The 16,135-nt window shown below is 41.8% G+C and overlaps 2 protein-coding genes across 3 annotated transcripts in view; both read left to right on the top strand.

Annotated features, from left to right (window-relative positions):
- The window catches only part of LOC115199981 (eIF-2-alpha kinase activator GCN1-like), a 32,781-nt gene extending 30,501 nt beyond the window's left edge, over positions 1 to 2,280 (top strand). Inside the window, exons 56-57 of one of the 2 annotated variants that reach the window (XM_029762593.1) lie at positions 1,207 to 1,428; positions 1,561 to 2,280. In XM_029762593.1, the coding sequence (XP_029618453.1) occupies positions 1,207 to 1,428; positions 1,561 to 1,686 (348 nt within the window). In that variant the 3' untranslated portion in view covers positions 1,687 to 2,280. The remainder of the gene's footprint in view (positions 1 to 1,206; positions 1,429 to 1,560) is intronic. The other variant, XM_029762594.1, reaches the window with a different exon arrangement.
- A 2,521-nt stretch (positions 2,281 to 4,801) lies between these two features.
- rab35b (RAB35, member RAS oncogene family b) lies at positions 4,802 to 16,027 on the top strand. Its single transcript, XM_029762592.1, has 6 exons — positions 4,802 to 5,137; positions 8,379 to 8,429; positions 8,584 to 8,707; positions 12,974 to 13,098; positions 13,481 to 13,605; positions 13,781 to 16,027. The coding sequence occupies exons 1-6, from the start codon at positions 5,086 to 5,088 to the stop codon at positions 13,907 to 13,909; spliced, it is 606 nt and encodes a 201-aa protein (XP_029618452.1). The 5' UTR covers positions 4,802 to 5,085; the 3' UTR covers positions 13,910 to 16,027.
- Positions 16,028 to 16,135: the final 108 nt, after the last annotated feature.

Here is a 16,135-nt window from a genome sequence, read left to right as displayed (position 1 = left end):
TGGCTGAATTGGGGGCCCAAAGCAACCTCACAACCATCACAAGACACCCCACTCAAGGTGAGCGCCACTATCCAACACACATACCAAGAGACAAAAGGATGAACTGCAAGCATTGCACAAAATACACAGGGGGGAAAAAAGGGTGAAATGCCAGATGTTCTGTCCGAAAGGATATATATATCGGCCGATTTAATCGGCATTGAGAAAAAAATCATAATCGGCCTCTAATACAAAGTAATTTAATTACAGATCTAAAAGTGATCCAATCCTTCTAGAAAGCTATCTTTGTCGGCCGGGTCCAAATCGCTCCCCTGATCTGAGTCCGACCAGTATTTTAGTCAAAGCTTATATGCCAGTATACTTATTCATAGCTGCCTTCTTTTTAGCTTCCTGTTTGATATTCTTAGTTTTTCTATCCCCCCCCCCCCCCCCCCCCCCCCCCCCCCCCCCCCCCCCCCCCCCCCCCCCCCCCCCCCCCCCCCCCCCCCCCCCCCCCCCCCCCCCCCCGAAGCCATATTTTATACTAAATGGATGAAATTAAAGCGAATCTTTAAAAAAAATTTAAAAAAAAATCTGTTTACAATGTAATGTAGCGTGCTCGGTAGCAATAGTTCGCTTTACGCATAAAAGGTTCTAGGCCTTGCTTGGTCCCACACAGGTCTACTGCATATCACTGGAAAGCTTATCTCATCAGCTACAAGACTGTCAAGGTGCCATAGTAGCCAATCCCGTGTAATGGATGCCTACGGTGCGTAAGCAGGCGACGTCATATTTTCGAAGCGCAAAGAGTCACTCGATGGACATTCAATGTTGACATTAAGTCATACATCATCAGATAAACTTGACAATATATTTGTTCCTACCAACCTACGAATTAATTTCATATGAGGTCATCGGCTCAGCCTGCCCTTGTACATTCGTATGCCCATATATGGTAGTAAGTCAAAAAATATTAAGGCACAGATCAATAGCCAAGATTATCAGCTTTCTGCAGACACCCAGCTTTTGCAGATAGGGGCTACTGTTCTCATACCAGACTGAATTGAATAAAATACAATCTAATAGGGTCCCCAAATATGGGGACTTTACATTTAAGAGGTGTAAGCACTGTAGCTGCATGGGTATGGACATATGTAAGAAATAAGAACACTGTGACAGTGCTCCTCTGATTTGTCAGTAACCTCTCCCCTGTCATTTCCCCTATAGTGTCTCCAGAACCAGTCCAGTGACATCAGGCTGGTGTCGGAGCGGGTGCTGTGGTGGGTGTTTAAAGACGACGCCACGCCCTCCCTGGAGCCCGCCCTCATCAAGCCGCTGGTGAAGAGCCTGCTGGACAACACCAAGGACAAGAACACCAGCGTCAGAGCCCAGAGCGAACACACCATCGTCAGCCTGCTCCGACTGCGTCAGGGAGAGCAGACCATGCAAGTCAGTGACCAAACACACTTGCACAAATAAACAGTCTCAATACTCATTATAAAGAAGATAATACTTGGCCTGATGGATTTGAGTTGTGCGTGCATGCACAATACAATCTGTGATGTTATGTTTGTCTTTCAGAGCGTTAGTGCCATCCTTGACTCCGCTAGTAATGACCTGCTGTCTGACTGTCACCGCCGCTCCCTGAAGAAGATCTCCAGCCTCCCAGACTCTAACGAAGAGATTGACGACACCATCCTCACATGATGGACAGGATTTAACTCAGTTTTTAAAAAAGTCCATACTGTTGCTCTTGTACTCAGAAAAGACCTCAACAGCAATCAAGAGAACTCAGCTGTTATGTCTAACAAATACATACATCTATGGAGAGAACCCTCACACACGCATACATCCACAATAACTCCATGTCATCCATGGACCAAGGATGAGTATGAACACTCGCTTTCCTTCATATTCCCACTCTGGACAATTTCATTTCTTGTTTAAGTGGCTCTATAAACATTTAGAACTTTGGTTCTCTCTCACAAAGTGTAGGTAAAACTCCTGTTAGCTCACTGCATAAAGAAAGTAATTTGTGCCAATTCCCTTTTGACATTTAAATGAGTATTCAATGTCCCCCTATTTTATTGAATTTATTTAGAACATTACTGACACCAGTAACAAAGCAGCAATTAAATGTATACCCCTGCTTTTCTGCTGTTTTATCCCTCTTTGCTTTTGTGTGTGAGAGAGTTGTGTGGGGAAAGCAACCAGTTATCTTTAGGATAAAGTTGATATTCTTATCAATATTACAGTTGTAAAAAGAAATCAAATAAAACTTGATTTGATAATGGTTGACAATCTGAATTAACTCGATTATTTTTGGCACCCTGTCACTGAACTTGGCTTTTTGCCTTGATACACAAACTAGACAATTTCAGTCAGTCCAGGGCCCGGTTTCCTAAAAGCATCTTAAGGCTAAGTAAATCATTAGAATATTGTTCTAACGATAAACTTAACCATAAGATGCTTTTGGGAAATCGGGCCCTGAGCAGGGGTGTCAAACTCATTCCATGGAGAGTCTGCTGGTTTTTCCTTTCAATTAAGACCTAGACAACCAGGTGAGGAGTTCGTTACAAATTAGTGACCTTCATTCATCAATCAAGCATAAGGGAGGAGCAAAAACCTGCAGACACCCAGCCCACCATGGAATGAGTTTGACACGTGGTGTAGAGTTATATGAATGGAAAAGTGCCAACTGAAGTCAACAGCACCTTGAATCTACGAAACCGGGCCCTGGTCAATGGTGTACTGAGGTAAAAACAGTTTCAGGTTGGATATTCACACTTTCAAACTTCAATACCTTTCAAACCACTTGTGCCACAGACTTAAAATAAGTGTCATGATGTTTGAAAATTTGCACAGGTCTTATTTTCATGATTTCTATATTAATTTGCTTTCCAAAGCTAATAAACATGGAAATGTGAACAGCATTTTGTATTCCTAGTTGAATTAGTTAGGGAGCGTAAACAAAGTACCAACTTTTTTTTACAGTTCAATTTCAATAGCTCCTTGGTCATGTGACCTGACCTCAAACAAGGTTCAGAATGTACACTCAGTGGGCCTACACATTGCACACCCTTTAGTTGGTCCATTTTCATCTTGCACGTTTTACATGAATTTTTCAAACTTTCTAATTTCAATAGCTCATTGGTCATGTGACCTACTGGACTCAAACAAGGTTCAGAATGTCCACTTACTACCCTTCTACATTGCACACCCTTTAGTGTGTCCTTTTTCATCTCAAAATTTTACATGAATTTTGTAAACTTTAGAATTTCAATAGCTCCTTGATCATGTGACTTACTGACCGACAAGGTTCAGAATGTACACTCAGTGGGCCTACACGTTGCACACCCTTTAGTTTGTCCATTTTCATCTCACGCGATTATGGTGATGCCATTTGTTTCCCTTTCTGTGATGATTTCAGCCTGCCAATTTGTTGATTTCAGTCCTATTTGATGGTAAAGTTCATACTTCCCCTTTAGAACATGAAGGGGGCCATTCAATCTTTTCATGTTGATATCTGTAGAGGTACAGGTGACCCTGAACATGTGGCAAAAGGAATTTAGAAAATTGCCTGCACAGAAGCAGAGTTAGAGCATAACCTGTAAACCCATGTTATTCTTAGGGAGAAACTCGGATGTGTCAAACTGTATAAACGGGCGGGTGCAACTAGAATCCACCCCGACTTCTCCCTGATGACCCCAGTTATTTTTTGACTTCCTGGAAGACCAGGCCTTGGGGGGGTGACGTGAGGCTATCAGCCTATTTTAATAACACCCGCGGACGTCTAGTAAGGGGACAACCATTTGCCATATGGAAATTTTAAAAATTCATGTAAAATCATGAGGGGAATGGACAAACTAAAGGATGTGCAATGTGTAGGCCCACTGAGTGTACATTCTGAACCGTGTTTGAGGTCAGTAGGTCACATGACCAATGAGCTATTGAACTTCTAAAGTTGACTAAATGAATGTAAAATCGTGTGAGATGAAAATTGACAAACTAAAGGGTGTGGAATATATAAATCTTGTCAGTGGATATTCTGACGTCAGTTTTAGGTCACATGACCAGAGAGCTATTGCAATTCGAAATAATGAAAAACAATGAAAAATGATTAAAATCACTTGAGATTAAAATGGACGAATTAAAGAGTGTGCGATATATATTGCTAGTGAGTGGATGTTCTGTAAGTAGTTTGAGGGTTGTAGGTCACATGACCATGGAGCTATTGAAATTAATGTAAAATTGCATGAGCTGAAAATGGACAAACAAAAGGTTGTGCTACATATAAGGCTACTCAGTGGATATTCTGAAAGTAGTTTGTGGGTTGTAGGTCATAAGACTAAGGAGCTATTGACATTTGAAACATTTAAAAATTCATGAAAAATCTCATGAGATGTAAATGGACAAACAAAAGGGTGTACAATGTGTAGGCCCATTAAGTGTACATTATAAACCATGTTTGAGGTGTGTGGGTCACATGACCAAGGTGCTATTGAATTTCAAAAATTAAAATGAATAATTTAATATAGTGCAAATAAAAAGTGTGTGTAATGTGTGTCTATGCCATCGGGTTAGCTAGAACCAGTTTTGGAAGTTTTAGGAGTAATGGTTAAAGAGCTATTGAAATGTGAAAAATATGATTTGTCACTATGTTGACGGTCCCTAACTGCTGTTGGTGGAAGTAAGGAAAACTACAGGCGAATATCCAATCTGAATCTGTCTTTACCTCAGTGAGTTATTCGGGAACAAATGGAAAGCTGCCAACCTGAAGTCAACAGCATCCTGCATCAATGGGCCCACGACCTTGTCGTGCGTCTGCGCAGTGATTCTGGGTCGCGTAAGGGTTGGGTGCAGCCACCACCAGACAAGGAAACGGAGTTCCGGCTATTTGTAGCGTAGGGAAAGTATTGCTGACACCTCGAATCCCCGAGAAAAAAGCCGCCGGCTTGGGGGCTAGCAATTGGACATAGGGGGGTAATCATTCTAATTCATATTGGGGGTAGTGCTTGTGTACGACAAGCCAAGTGTTCGGACAGCAAGTCGATAAGAAGAGCATAGTAAACGGCAAAAGGCGGGGGTAACCCACCAACTACCGGCATGGCCAGGGACTACGATTACCTATTCAAGCTGCTCATCATCGGTGACAGTGGTAAGCGAATACCGGGGATGCGTAACGGGAAATGGGCCTCTCCAGGTATTTACACAATGAGTCGCAGAAAACTAGGTCGAGGTTCCTAGCGTGATTTTGGACTCATGTTTAAGTGAACGTCTACGTTACTATGTGTAGTTTTAAAAATGCACATCAATATTTTGGGGAGAGAGCGGTGACACTTGCGCGGAGGTGTACATCGCAGGGCTGGGCATGTCAGCCGATCAGGCCAGATATTGCACGATAGCGTCTAGTACTGCCACACTGGGACGAATTCCAACCATTTTAAGATGTTTTTGTTATTTAGCGGAATATTTTACTAACTAGCTATTATGGCGTTGCAAGTATGTATATTGTAGCTAAATATTTGACTTATTACAACTTGCCAAGTGTTGTTAGTTTGCTAGCAAACTTGCCAGTCAACGTTAGTTATTGGATACTATTTTTTTTGTTAGCCCAGGAGCTAGCTAACTACTAGGTAGAACGCTAGCCTCCCTTGAGTTGACAACCAGCTACTCTGGTGTTATCCTGCTGTGAGCTGGCTAGTTAACGTTAGGTGGTTTGTCAATGTAGTTAGAAGAAGAAAAAAAAACATTTCAGCAGCGTGTTCCCTGTGTGAAGGAATGTTAACTATGACAAACTAGCAATATTTATGTGATCCTGATTGCAGAGTTGTTTACAATGAGCCCTGAATGATTTCTAGATGATCCCCCTAACATAGGGGCCTCAAACTCAACTCTGGACCTCGAAGCCAGTTCCACTGCCTTTTTTAATTGTTCCCCTCGAATCGGGGACTTATTTAGAGCGGGAACATCAGGTGGGTGCAATTAATTATCAAGTAGAACAGAAACCCTAAACGGTGTGGAGCATGATGGTTAAGAGTTGAATATATCTGCCCTAAGGGCCCAACGTTAGTAGACCAATAAGGAAGGAATTTAAATTGTTTACTATCAAGATCCAACTATGTGACTGAATTCCATAATATAAGGTATATTAAAAACCATACTACCACTTCATTTGCAGTTTTTTTCCACCTCATGTTTATTTTAATTCTAAAGACTGCTGCATTCATGTCAAAACATACATCTACAACCAACATTGCATTTCCAACTCCACAATCCTTTTTGAAGGTAAAGATCTTTTCAGCCATTGACACTCCCAGTCCTGGCACTATCCAATCAGCCGGCTGATCACAATATTGGGCAAGACAGCAGCCCTTTTACTACCACAGACACACAGGGTGCTGTGTCCCCTTGGCTGCAGTCTGGAACCAGTATTGGTACCGCTGTTATGAGATTATGGGAAGATTGAAACCAATGCTCAAATGAGAGTCCTGACCCCCCCCCCTCTCAGACAGAGAGCCTAAACATTCAATTGCTGCCCAGATAGATCTGACACATACAGGGTTTAGGACCTCTGCTCAATGGTCCCTTTCTGCCCCTCTGCAGGTAATTGGTCAAGTAAACCAGTATTTGGACTGACAGAGGTCCACCTCACCTGTAGCAGGTGTTTTGCATGACAACAACAAAGCAGAAACCAACTAGCACCCACCCAGGCTACTGTGCTTCACCTTTGTTACCAGGCCTAAATATAGTACTGAGGATTTGAATAACATGTACTGTATTTTGTGGCTTTTGCTGATTGCCCTGGACAGTTGTTTTTACAAGTGAGCAGGCAATGGCCTATATCATCACCACAGGTACCTAATATGACTGCTAAGTACTCCTTCAAAGATAGGGCTGCACTGATAAGTCTTCCCAAGTATCACTGAGGGATGTTTTACCAGTCAGACCAGATGTGGACATGCCAGGTACCAGAGCTTCAACGGGTTTCCCCTCGACTCACTCAGTCATTGATTATGATTCTCTGTTATCAAGACTGATTGATGGGGCCGGGACGATACCAGTATTGCGATATATTTTTTTCCTTGGCAACACGAATAAGATGACTCTTTGGTCCTTTAACAACCTGCTGTATGGAAAATATTGTGCGCTTTAGCTTGGAAAACAAATCGATGTGACTGGACGACAACCTAATGATTTGTTTCCAACATTAAGGCTGTTTTCTTAAAGAAGTTAAAACCGCTTTGTGTGTTGTTCCCTTGCCATGACACTAACGAGTATCACAATACGGGTATCGTCCAGGCCCTACTGACTGACTAGACTCTCCAGTCCATCATTCAAAACAAAGATTGGTTTTCCTGGCATACAACGGCCTGATTTTTAAAAGATGATAATGACATAGCCTATATGGTGAGATTGGACATCAACAGGGAGGAATGTGTGATGCAGTAGAGCCCTGGGATTCCCCAGATGCTCTCTGTGTGAATGTTAGGCTTATGAGAGTTGTACTTGTCTTTGATGTGGTTGTTAGTGGCCTGACAGGTGACAGTTTTGTTTAAATGATATTCCACCCGCATAAAGGACACTATCTCTGTTTCTTTTAGCTGCCAGTAATGTTGAGTCTGGTGAACAATGAGACTCCAGAGAGCGATCAGAGGGATTTGTTTTCTGATGGGCTTTTAACTCGGGACCAATCAACCGCAGCCAGACACGATCACATTACCTTCTGCTAGCGACTGATCTGAGCTGTTAGTCCCTCCTCCTGGACTCACAATTCAGCTCTGACAGTTTTGCCAACTCACCTGACGGTTAACTAGCCACCTGTCTGTGCCTCTTGGGGATTTTGCTGAATGTGTTATCTCATTGCTTATTGGTGCACAGTACAAAGTTATTAGCAAAACCGTCCCGGGATGTTATGGTCTGTACCTGACCTGCATCATTTGTATCAAAACTATACCTCTGTTATTGTGATCTTTAACCTACTAAAGGTTATGCAGAGTTCAGCTATCACTGTCCTTATACAAAGGCTACACTAGATAACATGTATTTGTCTGAGTGCCTGTTGTCAAGGCCTGGCTGTCTGACTGCTAATTTACCTATACCAAAGAGGTCAGGAGACACCAGCTTAGTTGTAGGTGGTTTATGTACTCTGTTATTCTTCCTGGTCCTTTTATGATTAGAGAAAAAGAGCTGTGGAAATATGAACTCCTTGGTGGCAGTGGCAAGCATATGTTTACAAAACAACCCAAACTTAGATAAATCAAAATCTTCTTTCAAATGAGCTTACTTCTAGAAGCCTCTGTGTAGCCTAACTGTTATAATTAAAGGGTGGTAAGAATCACATCTCCTGCCTAGCTTGTTGTAAGCCTTTTTAACCTGACTCAACCTGTCCTTTTCAGGAGTGGGGAAGAGCAGTCTCCTCCTGCGGTTTGCAGACAACACATTTTCAGGTAAGAGTAAATGTTACTCCTAACCTCCCTAGCAAGTTATGAGTCATTTGGTCTGTTGAATTTGAACTGTCCAACTTGCACTGTGTACAGTGAGTCCTTCCCTTGCAAATCAAACACTGCATCTTATAACCAGTTTTTTTGTGTGTGTTTGCAGGTAGTTACATCACCACGATTGGAGTGGACTTCAAGATCCGGACAGTGGTGATCAATGGGGAGAAGGTGAAGCTGCAGATCTGGGATACGGCAGGACAGGAGCGCTTCCGCACCATCACCTCCACGTAAGTACAGGCAGAGGCAACGCTCACTTTCACACTGGGCTGTTAGCAAGACTCACACATGCCCCATTGACCATGCAACATTCAAACACATCAACCGATATTTAGGGGATATTTTACGAGGCCAACTTTTTAAGATAGTTTGAGCAAGTACTTCTCAAAGACATTTTAAAATAACCCCTGTGCTCTTTTTGGAAACTGATGGAATTATCCACAGAGCCTAATTACACATTTTAGAAACAGGTGCATTTTAGTCACACAGAATTATAGGACAGTAAAGATTGGGGCTCAATGCCTCTCTCACTCGGGTGTCATCCCCATTGATTTGCTTCACCTTGTTATATGTTCTTAATTTGCACCAATGGAATTTCATTTTTTCCTTGTCGTCACTGTCCAAATGTTCACATTTTCTGTTTGTTGTGTACCTTGGCAGCATGTTTGACAGATAATTACTCCTGTGCAGTGTGGAGTCTGGGTTTCTTGGGACACCGGTATTGAGCTGGCTGTCAGATGCATCTTTTTTTTCTTGTAATGTGCCAAGTGGAATATTGTCACGTCATTGCCTTTTTTTCAATTGTGGACACAAATTACAAGCAAAAACAGAATTGGAAGACATTCCTCTCTGAATTCATATTAGTTTTTGAACTGTGGCTGGTATCTTTTCTCAAGCGAGGACTTTCTAAGCTGAAGTGGATGACTGTGCCCAGCCATTCTCTTCTCTGTCATGAGAAATAGGTGTAGTAATTAGGTCGACCGATTATGATTTTACAACACCGATACCGATCACTCGGCCGATTTGACTTTTTAAAATTTTTATATTTAGATTTGTAATAATGACAATTACAACAATACTGAATGAACACTTATTTTAACTTAATATAATACATTAATAAAATCAATTTAGTCTCAAATAAATAATGAAACATTTAAATTTGGTTTAAATAATGCAAAAACAAAGTGTTGGAGAAGAAAGTAAAAGTGCAATATGTGCCATGTAAGAAAGCTAACGTTTAAGTTCCTTGCTCAGAACATGAGAACATATGGAAGCTGGTGGTTCATTTTAACATGAGTCTTCAATATTCCCAGGTAAGAAGTTTTAGGTTGTAGTTATTATAGGACTGTCTCTCTCTATACCATTTGTATTTCATATACCTTTGACTATTGGATGTTCTAATAGGTACTTTAGTATTGCCAGCCTAATCTCGGGAGTTGATAGGCTTGAAGTCATAAACAGTGCAATGCTTGAAGCACAGCGAAGAGCTACTGGCAAATTCACAAATGCTGTTTGAATGAACGCTTACGAGCCTGCTGCTGCCTACCACCGCTCAGTCAGACTGCTCTATCAAATCATAGACTTTTATATTATAATATAATTATAATATAATGACACACAGAAATACGAGCCTTAGATCATTAATATGGTCAAATCCGGAAACTATCATTTCAAAAACAAAACGTTTATTCTTTCAGTGAAATACGGAACTGTTCCGTATTTTATCTAACGGGTGGCATCCCTAAGTCTAAATATTGCTGTTACATTGCACAACCGTCAATGTTATGTCATAATTATGTAAAATTCTGGCAAATTAATTACGGTCTTTTAGGACGAAATGGTCTTCACATAGTTCGCAACGAGCCAGGCGGGCCAAACTGCTGCATATACCCTGACTCAGCTTGCACAGAACGCAAGAAAAATGACACAATTTCCCTAGTTAAAAGAAAGTCATGTTAGCAGGCAATATTAACTAAATAGGCAGGTTTAAAAATATATACTTGTGTATTGATTTTAAAGAAAGGCATTAATGTTTATGGTTAGGTACACATTGATGCAACGACAGTGCTTTTTTCGCGAATGCACTTGTTAAATCATCACACGTTTGGCGAAGTAGGCTGATTCAATGAGAAATTAACAGGCACCGCATCGATTATATGCAACGCAGGACAAGCTAGATAAACTAGTAATATCATCAACCATGTGTAGTTAACTAGTGATTATGTTAAGATTGATTATTTTTTTAAGATAAGTTTAATGCTAGCTAGCAACTTACCATGGCTCCTTGCTGCACTCGCGTAACAGGTAGTCAGCCTGCCACGCAGTCTCCTCGTGGAGTGCAATGTAATCGGCCATAATCGGTGTCCAAAAATTCCGATTACCGATTATGAAAACTTGGAATCGGCCCTAATTAATCGGTCGACCTCTAGTAGTGATGAGTAGTCTGTGTTCCTGAACAAGAATGCCGTCACTCAGGAAGGTGGACTAAAGGTCTGTGATCTAGTCCTCATTACAGCACCTTACAACCATCTGACTCACACTAATATCAGTTTGACATGGACAGCACAGCATCTAAAAACTATTCACCCCTTTGGACTTTGACGAGGACTGTACAGATCTTTGACACTGTTTGGCTTTGATTGCCTAGGACTATGAAAGAGTGGAGAAAGTAGAAACCTTGCCTCCATTCACTCAAAAATATAAAAGGTTTTGAGAAAGGGAGGCATTTGAACTTGTTGCTTTGTTTATTATTATTATTTTTTTAAACCCTCTGGAAAATATGCCGAATTACCCTCAAACAGAGCTGCTGGTTTTCCTGTGGGAAAACCTCCTACAAGTCTACAGAATGCAGTCAGTGTGTCTGAAAACCTGGCTGGCTGTGTGAGGAGGGAGGTGGCGAGTGCTGCTGGGTTGTTTTTGCTGATTGTTAATTGTGGAGAAGTAGTGGCATGGTGCCTCATTAGGCATAAGTGCATTTCAGTGGTCAGTCCAGCCAGGGTGTGTTTTAGCCTTATGTCTGTCAGTCACAGTCCATAGCTGCCATATGTCTGTCTGAATATATGTCTTCGTAGTGGATAGCAGCCTGTGTGTGTGGTGGAGGGACTGGGAGTCTTGCCCCTGTGCCTGTTGCGTGTTTCTGGTTCTCCATTCATCTGTGCAGAACGCCCCGCTGACTGGTCCGTTACTCTGGGCTGTGTGTGACAGACAACGCTTCTGTCTGGCCAATGCAATCACACACACACACCCCTTTGAAAGCCGTATAGTGTGTGTGTGTGTGTGGTGCAGTCAGATGGGGGATGCCCCCTCTCTTTGTGGCCTACTTTTCAGACATTGCAGGGCAGGGGGGGCAGGTTTTCATGAATACTGTGGCTGTCCTCTACTTGTATCTCTGCCTTTCCCCTCCATGTATATCTGTCTGTCATATTCCTGTGATAAGCATCAGCTCTGGTTTCCTGCCGACCGCTGCCCTACCCTGCCTCAGACACGCCCCTTCCTGCTCTCATGATTTCAGGACACTAATAGGGATTATTGAACTCCAAGCAGCATGTGGAGTCGGTGTATATGTAATACGCTTTCAGGTCATGTTGGCTGTTAGAGGGCGACGAAAGGAAATAGATTGTTATATTGTGTCATTTATTGGAACAGGTCTGCGTCTATCCCCAATTACATTCAGCCGTGGGATGATTCGTTCCTTCAGTGGATGGTCATGGGCTGGAACATAGATATAAATCATTTGTATACTGCAAATTGACCGCAATAACAGATATAGTATTTGACAAACGGAATAATTTCAAACCTTGGTTACATTGAGATACGATCACATATGTCTCTCTATTTATGCGTGGGAATACTTGGAACAGATTTCCTATATGAAAATCACTGAATTCATTTACTGGTGATTTATAGTCTGATGTCCAAGAACAAATCACTGAATATGTCCCGCGGGCCATCTACTGGGGGAACCCTGGTCTATGGGATCAAAAGGAAGCATTTCTACTTCATGTGAGAATGGGCAGTCCTTCAAGCATACTTTTGGCTTTGTTAACATCAGTTTGTTGGGATTGATTGAAAATCTCATGTGTGTTTGTAATACAGGTAACTGCCAAAATAAAGGAAATACCATCATAAAGTGGTGGTGGAAAATGCTGTCTCAGGCGTCGCTCCAGAATCTCCCATAAGTGTTCAATTGGGTTGAACTGGTGACACAACACAAACACCCTATGCTTCTTTGAGACCCCCCCCCCCCCCCCCAAAAAAACTCACTGAGATCTCTTCTAGGCAAAATAATGGGCAACCGTGCAATCTTTTATACATGACCCTAAACATGCTTAATTAACTCAGGAACCACAGCTGTGTGAAAGAACCTGCTTTCAATATACTTTATCTGTCATTTACTCAAGCGTTTCCTTTATTCTGGCAGGTCTCTTTGAGTTGGGCTCCCCCTAGTGGACATGAAATGTATGTCAAAATGCTGACTTCTCTCTCTTTCTCTCCAGATACTACAGGGGAACGCATGGGGTCATAGTGGTATATGATGTCACGAGTGCCGAGTCCTTTGTCAATGTGAAACGATGGCTACATGAAATCAACCAGAACTGTGATGATGTGTGTCGAATATTAGGTGAGTCCAGTCCACCTGTTTCAATGACCTTTACCCAGTGCAGTGTTGTTGCATCAGGGACCCTTGCGTAAGGCCTTATGAAATCCGTCCAGACATTAAAACAAAATATTCAAAGATATGATTAACTTAGTAGAACATTCATAATTTTTTTTTTTTAAAGTAATTAGAAAAATGTATTAATTTGCACGTTTCACCCTGTCTGCATGTGTGGGTTCACGTGGTTCTCTTACTTTCTGCATCATTTTCAGAGTAAAAAAAATTGGGAAAATTGAGGAATTTGGGAAAATGCTGACTGGAGTTTGGGAAGTAATAAAACAGACTTTATATTCCCTACTTGGAGTTGAGAAGCTCAAATGGTCTTCCTATTCGTATTCGTTCTCAGTGGGAAACAAGAACGACGATCCCAACTCAAAGGTGGTGGAGACGACTGACGCACAGAAGTTTGCAGAGCAGATGGGCATCAACCTCTTTGAGACGAGTGCAAAAGAGAACATCAATGTTGAAGAGGTGGGTCAGGGGTCCTCTGGTATAAGTAGTGGAAAGTTGAACGGGTGGAGTTGTTCATGGGACATGGACTTGAAGGAGAGGTTGTTGCTTTTAGTGGAGGGAAAGAAAACAAGCTCTCATCCTAAAAATGTTAGTTGATTGTGTCCACCATGTTTTTTTTGTCTTTTCCCCACAGATGTTTAACTGCATCACAGAGTTAGTGCTAAGAGCCAAGAAGGAGGTGCTGGCCAAGCAGCAGCAGCAGCAACAGAACGACGTGGTCAAACTCTCCAAGAACAGTAAACGAAAGAAAAAATGCTGCTAGCGAACTCAAACCCCAATCACAAAGACCACCAGCGTCTGCCTCAGAGACGGCACACGGGATGGGACACCAAGCATCTAAATTAAGATAGATTTAATAAATATACAATGAAAAAAATAAGAAATTTAAACAGTCCCCTTTGAATGAACAAACAAATCATGAAGACTTAACTAAAAATGTACAGATTATATTAGTCAGATCAAGTTTGATTTGGAATTCAGCAGATGGGCAATATTTAAGAGATCCTTCTTTCTTGAAGGATCTGCAAGCTGAAAACTGACGGCCATAATGCTCTGATTTCTATATGTGTATACAAATATTCTGACATCCGTATCTATTTTCTCCTTGTCATTCCACTTCACATGGGACATTACGAGTCAAGTGAAACTCTGCACCTGAAGAGGAGGACTCACTTTTTCGGATGATACATTTTTTTGGGGGTGGGGACGGGGGCAGTTGTTGGAACAGGGGTCTAAATGAACAACTGGACGGGGTATGAGGGATGGGATTCACAACCTTTTGTACATTTTTATTTAGACTTTTCAGACACCTTTATTTACCACGGTTCACACCAACTGATCATGAACTAATTTGTTTTTGACTTAACGGGGAAAAAATGATGATTGATGGGCACTCTTTAGTAACCAATCCAATGGACAGAATTGGTGACTATCTTCTTAGTTTATTTTTTCATTTTTTTTGCCAAGCTTTTTCTCCTCCCCTTTGTCCTACAGTAATGTCCATCGATCAGCCAACGACCTGTTTTCAGTGCTGGTCAGAGCAGTGAACCACTCCCATGGCCCGGGGACACAATGCTCTGCCATCTACCACTCACTGCAGTCTTATTGTGCACTAAGTTTAAAATCTTCCACTTTTTTTTTTTTATTCTTATTTTTTTTTTTTTTTTTACAATGATACTGCCAATATGTGATGTCAATGAAAAGTGAGTTCTTTGGCTGTCCCTGTTGGACTGTTGTGATAGAGGCCCACTGGGCGTAGTCGTTTTGGGTTAAGGCCTGGGTAACTCTCGGGCGGCTGGGGGGAGAGCCCAGCGCTGCTCTCTCTAACCACACTTCAGCTGCAGGCCTCCCTATTCCCATGCACCAAACACCCTCATATCAGCACCTCTTCACAGATTTGGATTCAACTCTCTTAGCTTTGGTCACTTGTGGGGCATTGTAATGATATTGGACATCTTTATCATCATTACAGGGTGAATTTGGTTTGTGCCAGGACTGTGTTGACAGGAAATGGGAGTCAGTGCACTAACCATGTACCGTTGCAAACTGGTTAGCCATGTGTGTTTAACACGAAACACTTTGTTTGAAGGGGTATGTATATGTTATCTGACATGCATGTAGTATTCATAAATTGTCCAGGATTTTCAGCTTGCAAGATATTCTGAACTGTTAACACATGTTTATGCCTGGTCGTGTCATGTTTTTATGTAGGACTTGTCACAATCTGGTTACCCATTCAACTAAAGTGTTACTACCCAGTGTTCCGCTTGAGTGTGTGGCAGGCGGGCGGTGTGACGGGTTCCTCTCTGAGGGTCTGCTATGGGGGACCGTTAGTGATGGAGAAATGGAATTCCTGGCCTCAGCCCTCTCCTACACACATCCGGGCCCCGAATACCTATTCCTCTGCTTGAGGATAGCTGAGGTGGTCATGATGTGGAGTTGGGAGATCTGTGACCCTAACCAGATGACCATTGGGGTGGTGCACATGACAGTGCCACAACCTGAGTGTTGGGTGACACATGCCAGGCAGTGGAGAAATGGTATCAAATCTGACTGTATGATTTCTATTCATTGTGTATATAAAAAAATATTTGTGTTTATATTCAGTATATAGAACATACACATTTGCAACTGTGCATGTATTGACATGCCTCGTGTGCTATGGTTAAAACACACTTATCAGCTGTGGTTGGCTGTACACTGGAGAAAAGAGATGTACTATTCATTTTCCCTACATGAATTTAATCAATAAACGTTTTAAAAGAAATATTTGACACATAACGACTGCTCTCTTCTGTCAATGATTTGAAGCTTGGCCTTGGTTTGTTTTGAACTTCTTGCTTTTTGTGAATAAAATTATGGAGGAATTGTGCCACTTGAATGTGTCTTAAAGCTGTTTTATTTTGTTGTTGACCACAATGAAACTATATGATCTCAGTGTAGATCATTCATTTACTTAGAATATGAGTGGCGTGGTAAATAGCGTTTT

The sequence above is a fragment of the Salmo trutta genome, chromosome 9 (genome assembly GCF_901001165.1).
Source record: "Salmo trutta chromosome 9, fSalTru1.1, whole genome shotgun sequence".
Classification (NCBI taxonomy): Eukaryota; Metazoa; Chordata; class Actinopteri; order Salmoniformes; family Salmonidae; genus Salmo; species Salmo trutta.
Note: the sequence above shows the minus strand (reverse complement) of the source record. Positions and strands in the feature narration are given on the sequence as shown.

What these genes read in the sequence shown, in the direction of transcription:
- rab35b (XM_029762592.1), top strand. Translation starts at nt 5,086, where the DNA reads ATGGCCAGGGACTACGATTACCTATTCAAGCTGCTCATCATCGGTGAC. An exon ending in TGCAGACAACACATTTTCAG is followed by an intron (nt 8,430 to 8,583) that starts GTAAGAGTAAAT and finishes GTGTGTTTGCAG; the next exon opens with GTAGTTACATCACCACGATT. An exon ending in AGAACATCAATGTTGAAGAG is followed by an intron (nt 13,606 to 13,780) that starts GTGGGTCAGGGG and finishes TTTTCCCCACAG; the next exon opens with ATGTTTAACTGCATCACAGA.